General features: G+C 38.8%; 1 protein-coding gene across 1 annotated transcript; it reads right to left on the reverse strand.

Annotated features, from left to right (window-relative positions):
* Nucleotides 1-18703: 18703 nt before the first annotated feature.
* Nucleotides 18704-26530, reverse strand: hand2 (heart and neural crest derivatives expressed 2). The gene is made up of 2 exons (XM_035172648.2): nt 25400-26530; nt 18704-19957 (listed from the first exon to the last, which is right to left on the reverse strand). The coding sequence occupies exons 1-2, from the start codon at nt 26018-26020 to the stop codon at nt 19814-19816; spliced, it is 765 nt and encodes a 254-aa protein (XP_035028539.1). The 5' UTR covers nt 26021-26530; the 3' UTR covers nt 18704-19813.
* Between the last annotated feature and the right edge of the window lie 339 nt (nt 26531-26869).

Raw genomic sequence — 26869 nt, forward strand, 5'->3', positions numbered from 1 at the left:
CTCTTAGTATAAGTCACTCATAACTGATTTACTAGATGTTTCCTTATCTGCCCCATGAGTGTTTCTGCACTGCTGCGTTATGTTGATGTTTTATTACACACTAGTTTCAACTAATGCTGTCACCAGCCATTTTGTAGTTTCTGATAAAACATTTTAAACTCTTACAGTGTGTAAACCATTTTAGTTGGGTCTTTGCCCTACATTGATGCAAATGTAGTCTATATTTATCACACATTATTTCAAATGCATAATCCAGTTAGGAGATACATCCAGTCAGTGGCGGCTGGTGATAAAATTGATTGGGGGGGTGCAGAGTTTTTTGTTTTTGTTTGGAGTGAGCGGAATTCAAACATGTGATATCAGGCTGCATTTTACATATTTGTTGATAGCCTGTGTCAACAAACAGTCCTGTTTGCAAGATAGAACATTAGCCTTGGTGGAGTTATGCACTCTCAGAACGGAATTCTAATTGAGAATGTTTTGAACATCTTTTAAGTTGTCAATATAATATCTTCAAATGAACATTATATTTGAAAGTTAAAATAAAATGCTATTCATGACCTCCACCAGTGAGATTCCATTTTTATATGCGTTTGTCTGTTTGCAGGATTATGCAAAATCTACTACTATTGTTTTTTGCGATGAGAATATTATTTCAGAAATTTTGTTGAGGGATTCAATCAGGAATCCATTACTTTTTGTTGCAGATCCAAATCAGAGGGTGGATCAAGGACTTAAAAATAAAAATCCAGATCTAGAGGATTAAATGTGGTTTCATGAAGGGACTGTTAGGTCTTTGCACTAGGTATGCGCTCTTCTGAGGCCCAGTGTAGTTTAATTTTGGACTCGGTTGGACCTGATAATATTGAAGGCTATTGAAGGACAGGACTTGGCAAACTTCTTATTTAAATTAAAGGACCACAGTCTTGGCCTGCTAAGAGAAGTTGCTGCAAAATCATTTAGTGAGTGATTTCGGACACAGTCGGTCACTAACTTTGTTTTTCCCTCCAATAGTCAGTCTCTCTCTCTCACTCTCTCTGCAATTCTGGGCTGGATTCAAAATGAGCTAGGCAAGGAAGTCTGCTAGAGCAGCTCCCAGTGGGAGAACTGCGATGAGGCAGGCAGCGGCAGAGAGAGATGATAAGCAGTGATGGTTTGGTGGGAGAGTAGCAAGTAGGTCAGACACACCAGGCCTGAGACACTCAACCAGGCAAGGAGATAAACTGGGAACAAATGCTCCACAGTAGTGAAGAGGAAAATGTTGGAGAAAACACAGGGAAATAGACAGTGGGCCTCATTTACTAACAGCGCGTACGCACAAATCTGTGCTTAAGCGGTGCGTACGAACGTTTGACACACGAATCTGGGATTCATCAATATGTTCGTACCCAAATTTGTTTGTACTCTGCGAAAAATTTGGAATGTCCTCAGACTATGCGTACGCAAAAATGATGAAGGCCTGGCTGTCCTAGAAAATCTAAACACACACCCTTTTGACTAAATGCATAGTATATTAAAATTCCATTTATTTAAATAAAAATAGTAGATAGACAGCAATAATTTAATTTACTAATGCATTGACCAAATGTATTAAAAAACTATGAAATTGACGCCCTCTCATCCTCATCATCTCTATAAAAACCTACTGAATTCAGGGGCGTCTCTTCTTCTGCAACAATGAAGTTAAAACACTGTGTAGTGTCATAATCTGCTGCAAGAAACTTCTGTGTGCAGGAGTGTGTGTGTGTGTGTGTATGTGTGTGTGTGTGTGTTGGTCTCTGTCCCTCTACAGACGAATTAATAATCACATGTATTTAGTTATTAATCGATGGTGTCAGATCATGACTCCGGATCATTCCGTCACTTTAACCCTGATATCCTGACTGTGCGCATCACGTTAGGTCTCGTGTTGTGTAGCAGGTTTAAACATGTGTCGAATCAAACAAACACAAAGTAAACATCAGTCCTGTATGTGTCCTAATAACTTGTGATCAGTGCTGGTGTTTATTGTTAAAGTGTAAAGTGAGCGAGTCCACGTCCACGACGCGATGCATCTAAGACACCTGGTGTGGTGAGTACCGGGTAGTAGATATGTTTTGTTGAGCAAGCATGAAAATGCTGCCTGCTATTATAGAACTTTTTATACCAACACAAATGCTGCTCAATACTTTTGTCAATAGCAGGAGGGAGAATTCTATCACAGTGGCCTGACTGCAATCATGTGTATGAGGAATATTTTGTTGAACTCTGTCAGGAGTACGTTGAACCCAGGTGGATTCATGAGTCAGGCATGAGTGTTGGAGCCTTATTGACAAAGCATACATCCACCTCCAACAAGTTAGTTTAAACAATACTGTGGTGATGGAGAAGACCAAGATCCAGCTGCCATTGATTAAGCTACCATTGATCATTTGTTGATAGATTGATAAGCACTTGACCTATTGAGGTAATGACTTACAATATGTGCAATGTTCCCTGTAAATATATTTCCTATATAACACCATGTTGTATAAACAATATATTTGTTTGGTTATTTGTTATTTCTTTGTTTCTAAGCACTGCAAAAGTGAGAAGAGCTTGTTGGAACAAGGCACCTCCACTCAAAAGGCCAGAGAGACTACCTCCTACAATTAAGAGGAAAGGAAGACCCTATATGCCAAACAGCAGTGTGACCATTTTGTAACATAATGGAAAGTAAATGAATTGAGGGGTTATTGTCAGTATTGGTAGAGTATGTGAGTAGGCATATTGTATATTAAGCAGTCTTGTTGAAAATAATAGTCCACGATCAGCTTCCACAACGGTCAGGATCCACAACCACAATCAGATGCCACCATAATCCACAATCCATTGTCATGATCCACTGCAGCTATCACAATCCACCATCATGATCCACCATTAGCTGCCACCTCGATCATGATCCACCACCACTATCCACGATCAGCTGCCAACACGATCCACGATACACCAATATGACCACGATCCACCAACACAATCTCTGATTCGTGATCCACCTTCATAATCCACGATGTGGCCACAGTTGCGGTCCTGGATCTTCACACGATAAAGCACAAGGTCTCCAGGGAAGAAGTCAAGTCAGTGATATGTATTGATGAGATATTAATGTGATAATGAGGGAAAAGAGGAAAGAGAAGCTCCATGTGACTTGTGTTCCCCGACATTCTAGACTTACAGCAGAATAACTAAGAGCAGGTCTAAGACAAGCCTGGACCGGCACTAACTATAAGCTTTATCGTAAAGGAAGGTTTTAAGCCTACTCTTAAACGTACAGATGGTGTCTGCCTCCCGAACTGAAAGTGGGAGATGATTCCACAGGAGAGGAGCTTGATAGCTGAAAGCTCTGACTCCTACTCTACTTTTAGAGACTTTAGGGACGACAAGTAAGCCTGAATTCTGGGAGGTCAGTGCTCTGGTGGGGTGATAAGGTACTATCAGCTCTTTAAGGTATAATGGTGCCATATTATTAAGGGCCTTGAAGGTGAGGAGGAGAATTTTTTATTCTATTCTAGATTTAACCTGAAGTCAGTGTAGCGAAGCTAATACTGGAGAAATGTGCTCTCTTTTCTTGGTTCTTGTCAGGACACGTGCTGCAGCATTTTGGACAAGCTGCAGAGTCTTTAACGACTTACTGCTGGAGCCTGATAATAAGGAATTACAATAATCAAGTCTGGATGTAACAAAGGCGTGGACTAGTTTTTCTGCATCTTTTTGAGACAGGAAATGTCAGATTCATGAGATATTATGCAATTGGAAAAAGGCGGTTTCAAGTGAGAATTAAAGGACAAATGGGGATCGAAGATCACTCCCAAGTTCCTGACTGTTTCACTGGAAGCAAGGGCAATGTAGTCTTGCGCAGCTATATCGTTAGATAATGTGTCTCTAAGGTGTTTAGGGCCAAGTATTAGAAACTCTGTTTTATGCCACTTGTCCTTGAAACAACACATTTGTGAAAATTTCTTTTTAAAAAAAGGTCCTTCTCTGCCCATAGAGAGAATTTTAAGACCACAGCCTTCACCCAGGATAGAGAGATAAATAAATGAATAATCTCTCTTTAATCTTAAAAGAAAAATGAACAATATAACATTAATTGTGATAATTATCAATATTGTCAAACAAGAATGATAATGATGGTTATAATAATATGAATAATTATAATCATAATGATATTAATGTATCTCTATCTTTTTCCTTTCTTTTTGGCTGTGTTGTCTAGCCATGTACATTCAGAAATTTAATTAGAGACTAGATATTACAGATGCCTTAAGTCATGTCATTTTACCCGTACAATTTATTTTGGTATAACATTGACACATGGTGACCAAAGTAGCCCTTGCTTTTTCAACACCCTCTCAGAAGTGTTAAGCTGGTTTCTCTTCAACTCTTTGGATGACTTCTTAGTAATTGACCTTGTCTCGTCCCCCTTGCCAGCAGCATCTTCATAGTTAAAAGCATTTTACCTCTCTTAGAGAGAAATCTCGATGCCCTTCCACAATTTAGAATATCTCAGTATAAGTCTCGATAGTATGCTCATGCAAGTATCTCTGTCTGACAAGTACCATGCTGTCTCCTTTGCCTTGTTGATTATGACATGTTTCCTTTCTTTGAAAATATGAGTTAGAATTGTTCATTTAGCTCAAACATCATCTGAGGCTCTACTGCAGAAAAAACACACCGCACTGGATTTGGCCTCTTTTGGAGACATTATATCTTCTTTTCTACAATCGATTATTCTGAGCTGCATGCAGGTGGCGGACACAAGGCTTATTAAAGCCTGGCTAGAATTAGCCACGATTAGACCTGGCTGAATGATTACTCCCTAGTTTAAAAGGAGGCTAAGAGAGCTGCCACGGGGGACAGATTTCAGTTGCTATTTTTGAATTAATGTTTGTTGATTTGGCAGATGATGAACTAAAGCATGTTGAAACCTGATTGGTTTGTGTCTGGCTGTGTTGGGAGACCCCCAGTGGCAACGTCCTGTGCCACACCCAGATTAACACATAAATACCAACAAACATGGACTTGATTCCCAGTTACAAAAATACTGGTTGAAAAGCTTATTTCCATTTTTGGACAGGATTAATGTGGGCAGTGATTCACATGGACACAGAAAGAAAGTTTTTAGCAAAGTTAAATACATGGGAAACACACACTCATACAATTATGGCAAGTCAGACCATCCCATAACTGGAAGACACAGTAGTTATAAACTATTACAAAGCTTTAGGAAATCTCCCGAAGGTTGGTTTCCAATAGTTGGAAAGGTGGATGGTGGAAATGTGGTTGAGTGTGGCTTTTAATAAATATTAATAAAACATGATTAGAAATAATGTAAACACAGGTATCATTTAAATGTCAGTCGGTGTAGTTTACACTCACGTCAACTAGAGGGCATTCAATGACCACAAATGGCTCTTATTACTGTCCATGTGGTCAGATATGGAATGTAATTCCCACTTATTGTAATGTACACAATAACCAGGTCGATAAATAAACAAATATAAAAAACATGCCTGTGCTAATTTGAACAAGCTGCAGAATACAAATGCATAAATGTGTAAACATACCCATATTTAATTTTGGTACACACATGTTTAGGAAGACTATTTTTCTGTTCTAGCAGTGTGATCCTTTCCATTCTCAGATAATGAAAAAAATCAACACTACTGATATTAATTTGTCTGTTTACCAGATGTGAAAAGGGGTGCGACAGCTGATTATGTTACTTCACAGCAACAACAATCTTGGGAGAACCCACTTAAATTCTACAATAAGCTATGTAAAGGAGACAGAAACAAAACCATTGTTGGAAACCCCATGCTACTAACTTTCTGCAAAAAGTGTATATGTTCAGAGGTTTGGTTGAAGGCTATAATGACTTAAGATTGCTTGTTGGTGGTTTTGTACTTATTTTGCACTTATTTATTTTAGATTAGATTAGACTTGATTGTCAGAATCTCTTCTGAAATTCGTCTTGCATCCCAAGGCATAGATTGCTTCACATAAACACAAACATATGATTACACAACAGATCAAAAAAGATTTCTACAAACATTATACACAAAGAGATGCCATTGCATCGAACATTTAAAGTGGCTGTACTGCAATTCCTTTAAAATTCATTACTTCGACCACACCGAAACACTAAGGCCTACTTGTATCTCAAACTCTGACTTAACAATTTCACAGACTGAGGAACAAAAGAGATCTTCAGTCTGTGCAGTCATGCCTGTGGGACTCTGAATCTTCTGTTAGATGGCAGAAGCTGATATTCCTCAAGTAACACATGAGAGGGGTCAGATGTAATATTACCTGCCAGTGACAACATTCTTTTAGTGTCTACTGCTTGAAAGCTTGAATCAAGCGGTTGACCCAGACTTTTTGAGCAGATACGCAGCAGCCTTGTCAGTATTATTTGGACTTTGTCTTTAATTTTTATACTAAAATAATTGTTTGAACATTGGAATCATGTGTTTTGGTTGGGTGTGTTTCTTGGGGGGAGGGTTAGGTTTGGTTCTGTTTTAGGGTCCCCAAGTCATTTTTGTCATGGGCCTCCAAATTCCATTGAAATGCTCCTCGATGTGTATGAACTGCAGTTATCCAGGGTATCCAATGTAATGCCTAAACGTTTGTGGAGAGCACACAAGTGTGATATGGGATTATTGGTATCTTTGAATTAAGCGGTTGTAGAGAAATAACTTTATCCAACTGTTTTAGCCAGCCTTTTAATCAGTTACATATGCATTCCTATCTTGGTCGATCTAACATGGGCAGTATACTAGTAGTAATAGTGACTATTGGCAGTGAGACATTTTTCTCTGCACAGTGAAAACCCAGTTATATCTAATTATATATATCGTCCACCTGCTCCTTGCCTTTTTATCGGAATTCTCTGAATTTCTGTCTGAGCTAGTTCTTAAGACAGATAAAGTCATTAGAGCAGATGATTTCAACATTCATGTAGATGTTGACAATTGCAGCCTTAGTTCAGCATTTAACTCATTAATAGACTCAATGTGAATAAACCCACTCACTGTTTAAATCAAACTCTTAATCTTGTTCTGACATATGGCATAGACATTGAAAAGGTAATTATATTTCCTCAAAACTCTCTTTTGTCTGACCATTTTTAATTACATTTGAATTTACAATTATTGACTACATTGATTCTGGGCAAAAATTCTGTTATCCTCTGACATTTACTTTACAGCCATGTGTCAGTACAATACAGGAAAGTTATCAAAACTTCACTCTCACACTAGTTGATATCTTTGATAATAGTACAGCAGCCTCATTACAAACAACCCTTGACACTGTCGCTCTGCTGAAAAAGAAGAAAGTAAATCAGAGGAGATTAGCTCCATGGTAAACCTCAAACACATGTTTTAAAACAGACATCATGGAAGCTGGAGAGGAAGCGGCGTTCCTCCAGCCAAGATGATTTTCACCTAGCCTGGAAAGATAGCCTGATAACTTACAAGAAAGCACTCAGAAATGCCAGAACCTCTTATTCTTTATTAATAGAAGAAAATAGGAACAACCCCAGGTTCCTCTTCAGCACTATAGCCAGGCTGACAGAGTCATAGCTCTACTGATCAATTCCTCTAACTCTGAGGAGCAATGATTTCATGAGCTTCCCACTATATACTAGATACATTGTCTAGTACAGAAACCATAGAACCACCTGTAGCACCAGATATATATTTGGACCACTTCCATAGATCTTCCTGAACTGACTTCACATGCTTCAACCTCTAAACCATCAACTGGTCTATTAGACTCTGTCCCAACTGGACTTTTTAAGGAAGTTTTTCTCCTAATTGACAGTTCCATATTAAATCAGATTAATATGTCTTTGTTAACCGGCTACATACCACAAGCTTTTAGGTAGCGGTAATTAAACCTCTGCTTAAAATGTAACACTCTTGATCCAGATGTTTTAGCTAATTATAGATCCATATCAAACCTGCCCTTCATTTCCAAAATCCTTGAAAAACCTGTTGCTAACCAGCCATGTGATTGTTTAGATAGTAATGGTTTGTTAACTACTGCGTTACTGAAGTTAAACCGAGTGAGAGTAACTACGACAGAGGACAGTGCCTGAAATAATGAAGCTGTCAAATTTAAAGCTGGAGGCAAAAGAAATTATTGTTTCTCATCTTCAGCATGTGGGGGGACTTGTTGTATTGCCTGTACGTATTTTAACCAACCAAAAACTTCCAATAAAGCAAGGAACCAGGAAAGCAACTTCCAATAAGTGTACATATATAAGTATACATATAAGTGCAACTTAACTTAGTTTAGTATTTGATGTAAACCAACATACAAAGTAATTGACTGCAAGAAGAATAAGGATAATATATTGCCTTAATTTGGACCTCATTATTACCTGTGGGTTCCTTTGGGGTGGAAAACATCAGAATACAGTTGATCAATTTTAAGTAAACTATGCAACATCCAAAAACACTAGAGGCAGAGGTAGCTGATCTCGAGGGCATATCCAGGAGAATGTATAGGGCAGGGTAATCAGAGGGGATTACCTAGGAGTAGAGGGAGGCAGAGCAGCACACTAAGTGAAATGAGGGGAGAGTAAGCAGAGTATTTGAATCAATCTATCAAATATTATTTGTATAGCTTATATTCACAAAACACAAGTGGCCTCATAGAGCTCGACAATCTGTGAAAGGTGCAACATAACATGTCCTTGAGGACACTTGATTATTGAGTTGGGATTCAGCTGCTGGAGATCTGCTCTGACTCGTAGGTTTAGTTTAGTGATGTAATGTGCAAACACTATTTACTGAAAAACATCAGGGGAATTGCACTGTAAAGTCACAGGGTGGTGCTACAGGACAGGTTTTCCTTTTTTCTTTATCTACTGAGAATTGTTAGTAGGATTGTGCAAAAACCGCTGATCCTAATTTCTTGAAACTTGGTGGAAGGTTGGGGCATGTACCAAGGAAGAACCTCTTAACTTTTGGAGCAAATACAATTAAGGGAGTGGATCCCACATTTGTTTTAACATTACAATATTGGGCATGCTAATATCTATGAAGTTGAAAGCAATGCGCAGAACTTTTTGTGTACATGATGGCTGTATCTCATCTCAATACATGTAAATGCAACATGGTGATAAAGTTTTTAATGTATTCTTATTTTTATCTTGTGCTATTTTTTATGTATTCTATTCTCCTTTTTTAATGAATTATCCATTTCGTTCCTCTCCCTCCGTTTGTCATCTTTGTCTTTCTCTCCTTTTTTTTTTATTACTTTTACTGTCCTCATGTCTTTCCTTATCTGTCTGAATACATAGCTTACACACATTCATACATAGGGGCTAATAGTAAGAGCTGAGTTAACTATTGTGCTGCATAAATGACAGCTTGAATGCAATTGTTGCTCCCGCAGCCTGTACCAACTATACTATTTAGTCCAGGATGTGTTCCTGGTGTCCCCCCCATGTTAATCCCCATCCTCTGCCAGCCAGTTAGCCCATTAGTTCTCATCATGTCACACACTTCTGTAATGGTGTTAGGGACACACACTGCACTAACTGCCAGACACAACAAAAAGCATAAAACCCAGGCTCCATTATTGTCCATGTGTGTGCTTGTGTGTAGCTGTGTTTGACAGTGTTATGGCCACACATGTGTGTGTTCACCTTTTACCATGTTTTATATGTGTTCCCAGACCTGGTGATCAAAAACACCGGTAGACAGGTCTGCGCTAAGCAGACCTCTCAAGTGTGTATGTGTGTCTGTGTTCTGGGGTATGTTGTTAATTACTAATGTTGCTGGATAATTTGTATCTCTTTACAACAGTCTCATTTCCAAATGAAGTGTGCTTGATGGGTGTCACAGATCCAAAGGCGTTGCAATGATCCCATCTCCTTTCAGGTGAAAGCACGACAGTGAATCAACTGGAATTGCGCTTTTTCCAAGACATGACATTTAGTCGAACTTCTTGCTTCTAGTAAGTTGATCACTGCTATACAAGGTTAGACCAGGATAAATGCTTATGGTGGTGAAGTTCTGTTGTCTGCTCAGCAACATCAGGCTCTGAGAACGGTCAGTACTCTTCTTATGATTTTATTCTATATATAAATGTATTTGCTTGAGACCTGTGAATCGCAACCGGGTTGGTGAGAGTAGGTCAAGTTTTATTGTGTTTAACACAAATTTGTTTTTATTTCAATACTCCTTGTAATGTAATTTTTGGTTCTTAGTTTTATTTTAAAACTGAATTAAGAAAAGAGAAAAAACAAAACATCATAGAGCATTCCTAAAAACTATTCACTTAGTTAGTTATGATTGTTGTTATTATTATTATACGATGCCTTGGTACAAGAAGAAGCAGCAAGTTGAAGAAGGAGGAATTGTAAAAAATAGAAAGAAAAGAAAACGGAAAAAGATTTATGAGCTGCTGAGCAATCTAAAAAGGGGACAACTGTTTTTACTTAATAACAGTAATATTGTTAGAACAAAAATTTGCTAAATTTGGCTCCCTTGATGTGTTTGTCAACCTTCTGTAAAAGCTGTAACATCGAGAGGCCCCTTGTATTTTAGTGCAGTGGTATAACATCAAGAATGTATTGCACTATTTTGGCGCAGTCTATGAAAGTTGTGTAAACAAGACAACACTAATGCTACACTTTGCATATTGAGACTATTGTTCAGCAGAGATTGACGCTTTTGTCTTTGATTAAAAAACAAGTTAGAAATGATTGAAACTGAGGAAGTAAGATGTGTTTTCTCCCTGGACAAACTTGGGTTGGATTGTGAGGGACACAGAGGTAGTGAGACGGCCACCCAGAATCCAGAGGTGTGAGACATGCCAACATGGCACCTAATGGCCAACAAATTGACTGCCCGACTGACCTACTCCCACTACAGTCAATCAAAGTAAAAGAGAAACAGAGGAGAGTGAGTAAGATGGTAGTGAATTCAGGTCATTTGTTTTTTTTTAAAGATAATTTACAATATTTTGATGATTCTAAGCTGGGTTAATTTTTATCTAAAGCTCAGTTACACAGAGGTCATCATTTCCCCTTTAGTGACTATGTATTGACTAGTGCAAAATGAGTGAGGAAATAGCACTATCAAATACAGTGTAGTTTATATTATGATATTTGCTGGTGCATCTCACTTATGGAATAAAAATACTCGATGTGGAAGAAACCAGGTTGGCAAGATTTATTGAAAATAATATTGAATAAATCTGTATTCATTAAGAGAATGTTTGTTAGCTGAGAGTGACGAACTGTGGAATAGACTAAAATAGAGTAGACTAACTGTGTAGTTTTAAAGTAATAAACTGTAAAGACATATTTAATTGTTTATATTATTGTTGATTTGAAAAGGGAAAATGTACCTTAATCATTATTCATACAAATGTGAAAGCACCCTTCCTTCCATGATGGCAGCAGGAAAAGCAGGGTATTCCAGATGTTCTTCTCCTCAGGAATGCTTTCCCCCTGCTCTTCCTGGGTGATCCCAAGGCCTTCCCAGGCCAGATGGGAGACTCTACACTGGGGTCTCCTTTCAATTGGATGTGCCAGAAAACTGTTAAAGGAAATCGCCCAGGAGGCATCCTGATCGGATGCCCGAACCACCTCAACCAACGTTTGACAGAGCAGCTACTCTTAAACTGACTATAATACAGATATAGTTCAATTATGTTTTGTATTGTCCTTTTCTTTACTGAGATTTTTTAAATAATTTGTGTAGTGAGATTAAAGCAGAAATTGATTTTGTAAATATGGATAATGCAATCAGACTGAGTTATTGATAATGACTCAGAAGCCACAGTCTTTCTTTTGGTATACCAAACTTCCACTAAGTTCAATAATGTTTTATATGACCAAGATATAAATCAGATGCTTAGCAAAGCCTGAAAATAAAAACTATTAATACACAATAAAATATTCATATACTATAAAAAATATGTTTTTATCCTTGTTGTCTCCAGTTAGCCATGGATTAGGCTGGCAGAAATAAGCCTAAAATGGCATCTTAAAATCAATAACTCTTCAAACCAGTAGTCTTAAATACAAACATGTCAAAGATGCAAAACAGAGAAAAGCATCGGATTACATTTGAGAAACTGGATTCAATTAATTTCATTTGTTTCTTGGAACAAACAATTAAGCAATTATCTAAATGTCTTTACTTTTCCGTGGGTCAATTGACTAGTTATGTTAGCCCAACCCTTAATTTCTTCATAATGATATCTTGATGTTATTTGAATAAATTAATAAATCATTACTAAATAAATGGTTTGTAGGTAAACATTAATTTTAGTGTGGCCTTTGGCATCTTGTTAAGAGCCATTACATTTTGAACTGCATCTTCACCCAAGAACATAATCAAACTGAGACACGAAGAAGAAAGAGTAAAGGACTACATTTTTCTTTGTTTTCATTGCATTGGTACAAAGATGGAAACGTAGCGTGACCCATGTTATATCCCAAGCAATGGGCTGAAGACATGCTGTGCTATTGATTGCTCTCCACAGACTTAATTGAAAGAAGGCTCCATATGGTAAGAAGCTATAAATTCTTCAGATCCTTTTTTTCTCTATTTCCTGGTTCTTTCTTTTTCTCTTTTCCCCTACCATCTATATAAAGAGAACAATGGGCTTGCTGTCTTTGGTTTGGCTGCTAATGGATCCAATACTTCGCCTTCATGGCAAAGTCTGATTAGAGGAAGAAAAAACACACTTTGTCATCGTCCTTTGATGGAAAGCCCTATCTGTCTGCATACAGGCCTGCGTGGGTGTGTGTGTGTGTGTGTGTGTGTGTGTGTGTGTGTGTGTGTGTGTGTGTGTGTGTGTGTGTGTGTGTGTGCGTGTGTGTGTGTGTGTGTGTGTGTGTGTGTGCGTGCGTGCGTGTGCGTGTGTGTGTGTGTGTGTGACACATAGTGTGATAGTAGTACAGCAGGGCTGAATAGAGTTTCCTAGGGGTTGTTTCAAAGGCTCACCCTTTTCTCTCCTTTCCTCTTCTCTCCACCTCTTGTTTTGTCTCCTTCTCTTCATCTTTTTCCATTCTACTATCAAAATAGTTTTTTCAGGTTACAAATTAAATGAAATAGCCACCATCTGTTCATTCTGGCCAATAGTGCAATACTGAAGCAACAATCAGTGGCTTATTTAGCATCAAAAGTAGCTTTACAATAATGCATGTTGTCAGCAGTCCTTACCTTTCAGGGGTTAAGCGACCCCTTAAAGAAAAAAAGTCACTTTGAAGAAAGTGTGCCACCTAGTGGAGGGAAAACACAACAGCATATAATTGGGAGGAAGGAGGAAGGGAGGGGTCTGTATGAAGTAATGGTTACCAGATGTTTTGGTATTATCGCAAGGAAAAATTGTATTCCAGCCATAGTCATTTATCATGTTCACCAGTTGACTGGACATAGAATCCGCCAGACAGACAGAAAGGAGACATGAAGGGAGATAAGTGTGTGTCTGTGATGTGTGTTTGGGGGAGTAGAGGTGGGTAGGGGGGCTGTTGTTGTAAATGTAGATATTGATATGGTCTTTAAAACTATTTGAAATGTCTCACTGTGATTTTAATTTAGGTTTTTGACATGTTGCAAATATACTATTCAAGTGTAATGACTGCAGCATTATTTAAGCATCTTATCGTAATATTTAGACACTCACAACACTTTGTGCAGGTTATAAAAAGACTATAGACTGATATGCAAGAATCAAAATCAGTACTATTTAATTTAATTTAACAACTCAAACTAAGAATGAATCAAACAATGTGTTTCCTGTGAGAAAGCTGTTTGGTCCTAATTGATTCATAACTGCATATGTTGTCACATGCACTGCTGAGCAAATTATGCATTGGAGTAGTATATTCTCAGGGTTTTGAAAAGAGATCGAATGTTTTGTTTTGTCTACAGTGATTTATAACATTTTACTTAATTTGCATGATCACTCACAGACTCTTCGAATTGGAAAGAGTTACCTTGAAAAATTACATAAGCTTTGAAACTGATCAACTGGCCATAGACATGACTTAACTAGTCAATAGTCTGCAGTGACACAGCCAACTAGCTATCATTGTAGCAACGGTAGTATGCTGTTGCACCAAAGAAGGAGCTGTATCGTATAAACAACACAACATTTTCTTTGTTTGGTGATTTGTTGAGCTTTCACATGCAGGTTCTACATGCAGGTTTATAGAATTTCCATGCAGGTATATTCCTTGTACCTGCATGTAGAACTATGGTACACAACAGAGTGTTCTGTCACTATTACTCATTTTCCATACAACCATCATGGAACTGATGGAAGTTTACTAGCTACTTGAGAAGCTTGAACAACTTGGCTCTTCAAAATCACTGCCGAGTTGAGACACCACCGGAGCAGGAAATGAGTTTAAGTCTTACGTGCTACGCAGATGATGTAATAGACTACTGAGAGTGAAATGACCACAAATCTTCTTGAGGCTAATAGCAAGGTGAGTCAAGGCTTCAGTACAGCATCCTTCTGGAGGTGGTTACAAGGGAAAGAGCAAGTCAGGCATTTATGCAACTCCCTAGGACACTGCCTAGGACACTCCTTTTTTAAGGAAATGGGTGAGGACCACTGTAGAGCTCACCAACTATAGGTTCAAACTAAAGGAATATGATCACTGCCAGACAACCCGACACCCAGAACAACTTTATGGCCTTAGACCCTGATCCCCCTGCTCAAACCCAAAGAAGTCCATAAATTGAGCTCTGTGTCTGATAAGGGATAGATACGGGATTATAACAAAGTACTTTCTTGAAGAGCCTGTGAACAGCCCCAGCTAGGTCGCTTGGACTAAGTGTTTGATGTTGAAATACAACACACAGCCTCTCGTCTAATGTCAACTGGGATTGGCTGCAGCTCCCCCCATGACCCTCAAAGGATAAGCAGTATCCCTAATCTGTGCTTCATGTTATCTGTATGCAGAAGGTACTTGTTGTGAGTGCTTTAGTTTGGGCTGCATGATGTTTAAAATGTCTAAATCAAATCATTACAATGTGTACAAAAACGTGCTGTTATATGAGCTGCCTTATGTCATGACAATGTTGTAAATTGTGATGTGAATAGTGACAGTCTATAGTGGGCTTGACATGGCTTAGTCATGATTAAGGATGACTCTGGCTATCTAATCTAAAGATCACATCTATGAGAGGAATAGACAAAGAACAAATATTGTACATACTCTGATCTGAGCTCTGTTTGTGTTTCTTGAAGAGATATAATCTCTGCCTATACAAGATGTAAGTGAAGTAAACTGTCTGGAGTCTACTTTATTCAGTCTGTCATTGCCGGCTAACACCAGTTAACAGCTCTTTGCAGATATCAGGATGATGTGTTGTTAACACAAACTGTGCTAATGGATCAGTTAGAAGACTTTCACTTGCTGTCCACACGCATCATTACAGCAGATGTCTGTATTTGGTTGAAGCATTTACTGATAGGCAGTATTTATGTTTTAAACTATGCATGATGATTACACCAGTTGTCAGTGGTGCAGGTTTATATTCTTCTTCTTCAACAGTTTGTGACAATAGATATTGTTTTTTCAATTTTGCCATTCACCCACACATTCATGCAGTGCATCTATGTGCAGCTAGCATGCAGCATGGAGCAGCCAGGGATTGAACCACAGACACTCTGGTTCGTGGATGACCCGTTCTACCCCCTAAGCCACAGCCGCCCCAGTCTGTCTCCATCTGTCTCCTCTCCTGATAACTGGGCTGTGTGAGTCACTTTACATGAATAACAAAGTAAAACAATGCAGAGGTGTGGCTGAAGTCAAACCTGAAGAGTAGTAACTGTACAAAACAGAGAAGAGAAGTAGCACAGCTAAAAACAAGTCCAGTATATACACCAGGCAAGTCTTATATAGAGACAAAGCAGAGAGTGACAAAAGAGGAAGCTTGTTGGAGTTAATTGAGCAGGATATTAATCATTTTCTGTCCTGGTTTCATAATTAATTCAAAAATAATTTATTCCTTTAGTCCAAATCTGCCTTTAAGTGGGACTGTGACCTGTGTGCGTGTTTGTGCATGCGTGTGTCTGTGTGTGTCCTGGTCACTGCAGGGTCGACTCTGTCTGACGCCAGCTCTCTCACTAATTATCTGCACTCCTGTCTTCACCCGAGGCCAGACTCAGGCCATTACATCTTGTGTTAGTCTTTGTCAGAATGAGAAAAATCCTCTCAAGCTTTTTTCCCCTGTCTCCCATCAGCATACCAACTGGGATGAGAGATAAGGCCTGATCAATGGTTGAGTGAATGTCAGCTCCATTAGATACCTTGGCAACGTTAAGACCAAGAAACATGTCAATATTGTTCTATGGGATCAGTTGAATGTGTATAGTATTTCTGTTTTCAAAATGAAAACAGTATCTAGGTTTCTAAATACACATTTCTTGGTTATGGCAATTGAGTTTATATCTGGGTAGAATTGGGCAATTGACACAACTGTCTCAAAAAAGTTTTCTTAAATCATCTTAAATCTGATAGAGTTGGGTAATCTTAATGTTATCTTTTATGTTTATGTGTTTGTGATGATTTCCTCATGTATTCCACAGTAGAGCTATGTGTAACAGGACATAGCCTAGTTTAAATGCCCTTTATATGAAACTTTTTATGGATTTAACAATGTCAGTATTTACTTCAACACACTCCGTTTCAAACCTGGTTATTCATGGTGTTACAGGTTTCAGTGCTCTAATAATATTTGCTAACATATAGGTAAAACCATTCATTTTTCGGTTATTATCAGTTGAGAAAAACAATTAGTTTGAGCTTTTGATTTTTATTAGTGAATATAATATAAATTCAAATGTTAAAAAGGTTACTTAAAGATGTGAAAATCAGGATGAGTCAATGATTCAAGAATGATAACAATTATTATAAAATAAAAATAAAATATAATTAAATTATACAAAAAAACATTTCCATTGTAAAAGATTTACCAGTTTGAATTTGGGTAATTTGGGACATTTGGTTATGTGAGACCCCTAAACCTCAGTCTGGCTTTTACAAAATCTAGTCAACAGTACTTTTACTACAGGTTACAATGGATATCATGTGTCTGAAATCACATGACTTCATGGGGCTGATGTCACAGAAAGGGGCGGGAGAAATGTCAATCAAAAGCCCTCCCCCAATGATATAGGATTGTGACAAGATTAATGTTATGGATATAATCTGTCATAAATTAGACAATGTTCCTAATTGGTATCAAATTGTTTGTGATGTATTCAAGCAACTCAATGTGCATTGAGTTGTTGAAAATTTGTTTTTAAATTTGTTGTTGTTGTCCTACTTTATCAAAAATGATTGATAATGTGCTTTTCTAGTCTTGATGAGCACTCAAAGCACTTTACAGTACTGTTTATTGCCATTCACCCATTCTTACACACAGGGTTCACAATCTTGCCCAAGGACACTTCAGCATGCAGATGGGGAAGACTGGGATCGAACCACCGACCTTCTGGTTAGGGTGACTGCTCTACGCTCCACCCCCTACTCCCTCAACCCGAACTCTACCCGCTCTCTACCCCTTCAGCCACAGCCACAGAGGGGCTAGAGCGTGACAGCATGCTTCGGGTAATCTGGGACAGTCATTTCAATTCTCTAAATGGGGTAAATATGCATTTAGGGACTTCCTGAAGTAAAATAAAATGATAAGATAAGAGATGTAGCATATGGTCTGCAATGGTGGGTATAGTGTGTTTCTGTCTGTTTAAACTGATCTGGTCAGTTAACTAGCACATAATTAGCTCTCTAAGACAGAGATGATCCAAAAAGCACAGACGATTGTCTGCCCAGTGGTCTGCAGCGATTGGTTTTACCAAACATGTGAAGAAAACAATGGGGGGCTGATGGGTCTCTCACCTGCAAGGACTGTTTGTTCACTGAGTAGCCCCAATATAATTACTCAATGAATAAAATGTTGTTGTTATTTTTGCTTGCTGTTGATTAAATTTCAATTGAAAAAAAAAAAATTGTGCTACACCTTTAATAGAATGTTTTTAATGGATTATATAGTTTATATATTTAGGCTATGGGTTCTTTATGAAAGAAATATGACTTTTATATGTCAATATGAATTAATGACATTTCTATAAATAATATACTTTCTTATTCTTTTTATTAGTAATATTTTTTACAATGCTTTTTGATTAAAGCTTTTTTAAAGGCTAATACAAGTGTCCCAGATTACAAAGTGACCTTTCCCAGATTATGAAATTAAGGAAGACTTTTCTTTTTTGGCACAAACAACACTTCAAGCTGTACCATGTCTCCTCTGAGTATGATATCTCAATTATTATATACTATAATTACATATATTATATGTTGATCTAATGTCTAAAACAGATATCGGAATAAATCACAGAATGCAAGAAATGTCCGGGATTACTCAAATTCACCTTCCAATTTAATTAGATTTTACACCTTTTTGAATGTGAAGAACATCATCGAGCCTGTGCATAATTTTGGACAGCACGCTTTTTCATTATGATGTGAGAACATTATTATTCAGCTTTAACAAAGGGAGCCCTTTTCACAAGCTGAACGAAACAAATTTGAAAGATGTCTTTTACTTCTTCAGTAGAGCTCTATGCCCGTTTTATTTCTGAATCAGTCATTGACCACCTAAACGTAAGAAAGAAGCCCAGTTTGCACCAGTTACTATAAGCAGGTGGTGGTTTATTCAATTTATGACACTGTTTACATCCCACACTAGAAGAGTCCTACCACATTTTCCACAGCACAACATGGACACTTTTGCATTACTGTGACGTCACCACATTTACAATTCAAAGTTATTAGAGGAAACACAGAAGGAGAATTTCACATAAGCCTACCTTGTGGTACAATAAGAGGAACAGTAAATGTCCGCTGTCACTCAGAGGCTGTTGTGGCCATCGGTCCAATTGCACATAAAAATATATAATCAAGTACATCAAAGAGCGCGTCAACACCCAGTGTGTGTGTGTGTGTGTGTGTGGCTGTTTGGCGAGAGAGAGAGAGAGAGAGAGAGAGAGAGAGAGAGAGAGAGATGGTTTGGCCTATCCCCAGCGCATTCTGTTTTGCCTCAGAGGAAAATTCTTTGCCGCACACCATTGTAGATTATTTAATGAGATCTTCGAGAAGCTGACAGCGAGAATATCTGTCGCAAAACTGGTTAAGTTAGACGCACCAGCGGCGCGACGATTGTAAGAGTAGACCCTATCGATTTATGAGGCCAAATATACACATTATTAATAGTTAGTATGTTATTTTAACCCCACCGACCCCACTGATCTGTCTCTAATGCACATATGCTCTTTAGCTCAAGCCCACAGACATTTATTGTATTTTCAATTAGTCTTCCACTGACATCAAACATATTGAATTACTAGAAAGGGATGGTTGACATTTTCCACATCAAGTGTAGATGTAAATTACCCGTTTGTGTTATTGTTTTCTATTAAAATCTTCAGTCAAAAAAACAGAACAAAGAATGTGTGATTCATGGGAGTTTTCTCTGTCGAGGAAATGATGGTTCAAAGTTAAACCTTTACACAGCACAAGAGGTCTCTGCTAATGAAAGTAGGGGAGTGATCTCTACCCAATAAGCACGCCAGTGATCTTCGGAGACTCATCGATATAAAGTAAAGGGAGCTTTAGGCTACAAGTTTGTACAGCGTCTACGGTTCTGTGTGAAGCTGAGACGACAATGGCTGCATTACAGTTCCTCAGATCGGGTCGATGCTGTCACACTCTTTGAGGGCAGAGATGGTGGAAACAAGAGTGCTACTGTTTGAGTTCCAGAGCCCAGACATGTTGAGGCCACCCTGTGCGTCCTTTACTCTTCTTATCGCCCGCTGATGAGGAGAACAACGACGAGGACGATGATGATGGTGATGATGACGATGAAGTTGTCTTTGGGATCTCCACCTGCAGACACAATTTTGTATTTAGATTATGGAGACGGTATGGTGCGCTTTTTAACGCAAAATCCCATTTTTGCAACATGTATCACTCTTATTTTATGAACACAGACAATGAGGAAATCATTCCGTATTCACATAACTTTATTCACTTTGCTCATTTCTCTTAATTCACTATGCATTTAAGATTTGAATCGTGTAGCCTACAGATGAAAGCGAGTATAGGAACCTGTCTGCTTGGACACCAGCTAAAGCATCACTTTCCCTGCAGCCGGAATCCATATTGTGTAGGCTACAGCGTTTGGTTAATGCACCAGAACAAATACGAGTTACACAAATGACTTATTGCTATACACATAACACACTCTTATATTGCAACGTTGAACTAAGATGCGTGTCCAAGCTCCATACTTCACCATCCTTTGATTGAATGAACAAACTTTATTGAACAAAATGTGTCTGCAGTTTATTTTATAATAGTAAATTGCTCTCATCCGCCTGCCTGCATATGTGTTAGTGTGTGTGCCCATGTGAATAATCGAACGGTTTTCATGTTGCCACTCCACATAGGAAACGGCTTCTTCGGTATTTTTTGCCCAATCCGGCAAAAAAATATATAAAAACTTAAAAATAAAAACAGACGAGTTTAAGCATAAGCTCCAGCGGTAATAATCATTATCATCGACTATACCTATCGACTATACTAGGCCTACTACTACTACGGATATACGCTAATAATAACAGCCATCATCATCGGCCTAGTAAGCTAATAATAGTATAATACTACACCACAAAGAATGATAAAGGTGATGAAGGCTAACAAGTCATCCATCGAAGACTAACTGAAGACTCTAATGTCGCTATATTTCAGTTGCGCCATAGACTGGCCAGGTGCACCCTGCCTCAAGCTCTGTCAGCTGGCTTTTTCTGTGTGCGCGTACAAGCGCGTCAAGTCCATACGATCCAAAATAAGTCTGATTTTAAAAATCCACACCATATCCACACATTGGGCCTTATGCAAAAACCCACAAGATGTTTTAAGTTGCCGCATTCATCAGTTTTGTCGTATTTTGACTTTTCTTTTCGGTAATAACACAATTAACAGATTCGTATATTAGTATATGTACAGTGGACGTGACGGGAGCGCACATAACGAGCAGATCGTTGTGAGCGCCAGGTGGGTGTGCATGTGCATTGTTGACACACATGACAAGCTGCTCTACACGCTACATAAGGGATGTCAAGTTATTTAGCATGCTGCATATTGAATAACACTGCAATGAACAAACTCGTTCCATTGCACCAGCCAAACCCTTGACAATGCAACACCACCTATTATGGGACGGATTTTCTCAACCAATCAGTGGCAACGAATTCCCCTTGATCTTCTCCCGTTGCAGTCATCAACGGTGTTGAATGTGCTCATCCACATTCAGTCCGTCTGTTTGCGTTGAAAGACGAGATCTTTAGGATTTACACCTGTCCCGACTCTCCATTTTTCTCATTTTAAAATATGACGACGACGGTAAACACACTAAATTCCTCCAGCCACCATCATAGAGACGAAATGCAACACAGTAGCCAACATTTGAACTCTTCCAAGTTCCACTATACTTATAGGCGACTATTTATATGTTATATATGATATTTATCATCGTAACTGATCTGAATATTTTGTATTACCCGAGAAAATAAATCTTGGTATGGCGCTAAATGAAATTTTAAGTAAACACGTTACAAAGAAAGAGTTCAATAGAAGAGAGCTCAGCAGTCCTTGATGTTGGTGCCGTCCCAGAAATGTGCTCTTAATAAGCTGCTATACAAGATCAAGGTTTGCTTTAAACTGCCAGATCTATAAATTCAGAGTGACTCTGTCTACAAGAAAACCATCAAAAAAAAAAAATCAAACCAACCAAATCTACCATTTCGATCCAGTTGCATTAATTAAACCATAGGATTGTGAAATGCGAATGTTGTGTGTGTAGGCAATTACTGCATAAAATACAACATCTGCACAGTTAACATCCAATCCCAATTTTTATTTAGAATTGTATAATGTACTTTTCAATAACAGTCTAACGCAAGTCCCTCATTGAATGCGATCTGTTCTACTTTTGTTAACCAAACAATAGCAAAAAACAGTAGGCCTAAATATTATATAAAATATGATATATTAAAAAGCGAACAAGATAAGAGAAGATAATACAATAACAACGCACGTCGATAAAATAATACCTGGATCTGTGAATAACAAATTATAATTTTACACTAGCACTAGATTTTTAAGTAATATTAACAGGTCATTTATTTCACGTTATAGACTATAATCATTTGATAAACATCTAAGATGTTCATCTATTATAATAATAAGTCACTGTTGATAAAGAATAAAATAAATGATAATTAAGTACACAGTGTCTCGTAGTTTAAACTGAAACCTTACTAAATCGCCTTGTCGAAACAGCCATTCGATCTTCTCTATAATCTCAGACGTGTGGTGTGAATATGACCGAACAAGGCTTTAGTCAGTGTTTAGTTATTCGTGAGCACTTCCTTGGAGGGTTTTTGAAAGTTCTTGCAGCACATCTGTGACACCAGTTTTTAGTCCCACTCATGTAACAACACTGAGGTTCACTCTAGGCTACGAATCACATTATGTCCTCCTACCGCAATTTCCATCCCAACGGGTTTCACTGAAAGTAAACAACTATTCTGTCTTTGACATTGACATGACAAATTAAAGATCTCTATATCTTGCACATTTACTCACAGAGAACCAAACGTCAGGTAAGGCACGGAGGTAGCAATAAAAACGGTTTTGTCTCCAACAAATTGAAGTCATGTCGTTATTCAGGCGATAACAAGCAGGTCTGTCACTAAAGTATTTTTACTGTTATAAGTCTTAATCTATTGCCTATATCAGATAGTAGTTATAGTATAGATAATGGTCTAAATTTACATTCGAAATTAGTTTGCAGCAGCGATGTGATAATATAATTAGGATTAAAGATTAAATAAAAAATGTACAATGTAATTGCCTACATAAAATTATGCAAATTGTAGCCTAAAATAAGTAAAAGTGATTGAAAAACCTCATTGTGTAAAATCCAGCAGGATCCCGACCCTGTGTCTGTAAAGTCAATTGATCACAGACGAAATCAATTGATTATTCCACTACAGAACAACAAACTGAGTAAATCCACATCAAGCAAATCTGAAACAAACAAAAACGGAACAGTGTGGATTAAGACAAACATCTTAAGAATTGTAGTTCTTAGTTATAAATTTCCCCTTGCACAAAAATGTTTATTGTAAACTTCCTGAAATTACTGAGTTGGAAACATCAGCTACCCCCTTATTTGAAAGTTTAGAGGAACATTCAAACAAACTCAAACTCACTTATGTAGCCAACATTTAGATCATTCTTGTAAAGGCTTACCTATACTACAATGAGGCTCAAACTTTTCAGCTTAATATAACATTTGAAGGATTTTTCTTTGTAAAATATGGGACTCATATTAAATATATTTTATTTCACTATATGTGTCTCAGTTGTAGCAGGAGAGTGTGTATTTAAATCAAGGACTAGAGATTTATTTAAGACTTGACATGAGTTATTAAAAGAAATACATCCTCCTATTAGTGATTGCAGTTTGAAATGTGAGGGAAAATGCTTTCTGGCTTCCATTATGCACAACACTTCCTATAGGCAGCACGTTAGAGGGCGGACAGGAAATAATTATTCTGTTCTGTCCTCTTCTATTCTATTCTGACCTTCTGTATTGTCATATATGGTTGTACATAAAAGCTCCCTTGATGGTCTTAAGTTGAACGTTTGCTCTGAACGAAGTAAAATGTGGTAGCCATTTATCATGAGATAATGTGTGTGGAAACAACATGCAGCTTTTGTCAAAGCTTAAAGGCATACTAGAGTTCTCTTAGTGTATAAAGGTAAATCATGACCTTTAGGCAGCAATTAAAAAAAAGAGGATATCTCCTTTAACTTAAATATGATTATAGCAGCAGTATGATACTTTTGGCTGCAGTGCTGAAAAGAGTGCATATTGATGTATACCAATGTATGTATATCAATTGTACTTCTGTGAAAAAGGCAAGCAAAGGCATTTGAATTTGATTTAAATCTCTTGGATGGGCCAAATACTCATTATTTGGACACTGTAGGGCTTTGTTAAGCTGCAGCGATAGGATGTGGGCAGTAGAATATAGGGATCAAAACTATGTAGATAATATAACAGACATTACAAGTAGCATTTGGGCAAACACGTATATGTTACTGCTAATTCTCCCCTTAGCAGGTACTGGTGTGCAGAATGTTTAAATTTCTCTCTCAATGCACGGGGCTATTAGATTACCTCCTAATAAGTGCACTAGCCTATGTGCGAGTGTAATTCCTTGAGTGGTGTTTACTTTGCACACCCTGATGTTTTTAGCCTAGTGTAGGTTATCTTAGCTCTAGCTGTCTCTCCTTCTCACGGTGAAAAAAATGTAGCCTAACAGAAAAAGATTTTGGAGATTTAGAGAAAAGTGTCTATTAATGTGGGGAGTCAAGTTGAATTTTGTATAAAAGGTTATAAAATAACCACTTGAAAATTAAAACTCTTACTGAAGAATTCAACACTGTCTTGTCGTATTATTACTCGCATCGCATGGATGTCTTTCACTGAGAGCGAACTATTGTAGGCCCATCTGTCTTCCCGTCCTCAGTAAACTAGGCTGTCGCCACTCGGCACATTATTCGTGTATAATGAGTCAAATCAGTGCCGCAAAGCTCTGGTTTAAAACGCACTTAATTACGCCGTTTTATCATGGTGCAGAAAATAGGCTATTGAGAAGTAATAGAAAATAATTTAAAGAAATGTGGCGGCAACCCCACCGGGAAGTGATGACAAATAAGCTGTATACAGACCTTTGACAAGAGCCGTGCAGGATCGCACATGAATTCCGTCGAAATAGCGTTATAATATTTGACATTTTAAACATTATATTTACATAGTAAAACTAACATTCTGCATGCAAATGTGTGTGTGTGTGTGTGTGTGTGTGTGTGTGTGTGTGTGTGTGTGTGTGTGTGTGTGTGTTCTACATATATGCAATATGCACTGTCTAATAGAACCATAATGACTGATTTAGTCCTTAAGGTAATGAACAAAATGCATATTTCAATTGCAACATTTTCGGATTCAGACATTGCCTTTATGAATAGCCGAGCTGTGATCGTCAGACCCTGCTGAGAACTACCCATGTTCTTTTAGGCTAAACGCAGCAATGCAGAGTGACGATAGTTTGGGCCTGAATCTGCAAGTAAAGCGGAACTATAACATTTAACGATGATGTTTATTCTCATGTTATTACCAAAGCTCTTTCAGGATACATTATGTCACTTAAGTTCACAAGTTCTTAAACTATATCCCTGTGCACATGCTCTTACCGCCTCTCTCTTCCTCCGCTCCTCTCGAACCTCCGACTTTTTCAGCTCGGCCTTGAAAGCCTGTGTGTCTCCGTGCTGTCCGTCCTTGTCCAGGATGTCCATCAGGTACGAGATGTAGCTGGTAGCCAGCCGCAGTGTCTTGATCTTGGACAGCTTGGTGTCTGCCGGGACGTTGGGAATACACTCTCTCAGCTCCGCAAAGGCCGAGTTAATGCTCTGGGTCCGCCGCCTCTCTTTGCGGTTGGCCGTAGGTCTCCGCTTCACAGTCCGAGGATGTGTGTGGTGGTGGAGGTGCATACCGACCGTAGCTCCGTTAACTGAAATGGTCCCGGCCCCCGGAACCAAACTGCCGGGCCCATAGTGGTGGTGATGGTGATGGTGGGGGTCAAGGCCGCCAGTGGACCCGCCGCTGTTGTTGCCATGGTACTCTGGACTGTAGCCGGGCGCAAGGCTGTACTCAGTGGGAGACATATCCGCGTGGCTTATCAGCCAGCTCGTGAAGTAAGGAGGAGCCCCGGAGTCCTCGTGACATCGACTAGCAGTCGCAGCATGCAAGGAATAGTGATGGCTGTCGTGATGGTGCATGGCCGGGTGGTGAGGGAAGCCCGAGACAAGACTCATGGTGACACAAACACGCACTCAGGAGCCCCCACCACCCAGCCACACACACAGAGACACACACAGAGACACACACGCACACACACGCGTGCGTCTTTGTCGGATGCTGCAGGCTCGCCTTCGCCGTTTAACGGTTGTCCGGAGCGGATAGCATCTTGAGGAGGCTCCTCAGCGGGGTCCGACAGGAGCGACTGGAATGCAGACTGTCACGTCTGCAGCATGCGGCTGCACCCGGGCTAGATCTGTGAATGGTGGGCTGCTCGGTTCTGTCCACACAACTCCTCCTCTACAACATTGTTCCTCTCCTTCCACCTCTCGTAATAAAGTCACAGCAGCTCGTGTTACCCGTTCTCCATTTAGAAAGTCACAAAGTGTGTTTCTCCTTTTCCTTCTCTATGGGCAAATTCATCTTTTTCTTCTCTGAGTCAGCTGGTAACAGTTGGTAGTTGTATGCCTCAGAGTCCCCACTGGCAAGGCAGAACCTTTCTTGGCAAGCACCGGGTCACCACTGGCTAGTCGATACTGAGCTCTAAAGACAGTCTGTATGAGGGAGGGAGAGACCGTGTCTGAGTTACTACGTCATCTCTACTACCGGGGAGGAGAAACTGACTTCTCAACATTCATCAACCAATGGCAAATCTCACCCCGACCCCGTCTTCGTGGTCTGTTTGCTAGTCCTAAACTTCAGTGGGCCTGCTAAAGAGACCTGCTGCCACACACACATCGCCTTTGCACCACTGCAACCATTACAAGGTCAAGAGTAAGTGAGTTGGGAGTTCTGTAGCTTATGTGCAAGAGGCTGCCCGAAATGTTTACAAAATGAAAACTAATTATTTATTAATGTATTCTAAA

Source organism: Hippoglossus stenolepis, chromosome 2, assembly GCF_022539355.2.
Source record: "Hippoglossus stenolepis isolate QCI-W04-F060 chromosome 2, HSTE1.2, whole genome shotgun sequence".
NCBI classification, from domain to species: Eukaryota; Metazoa; Chordata; class Actinopteri; order Pleuronectiformes; family Pleuronectidae; genus Hippoglossus; species Hippoglossus stenolepis.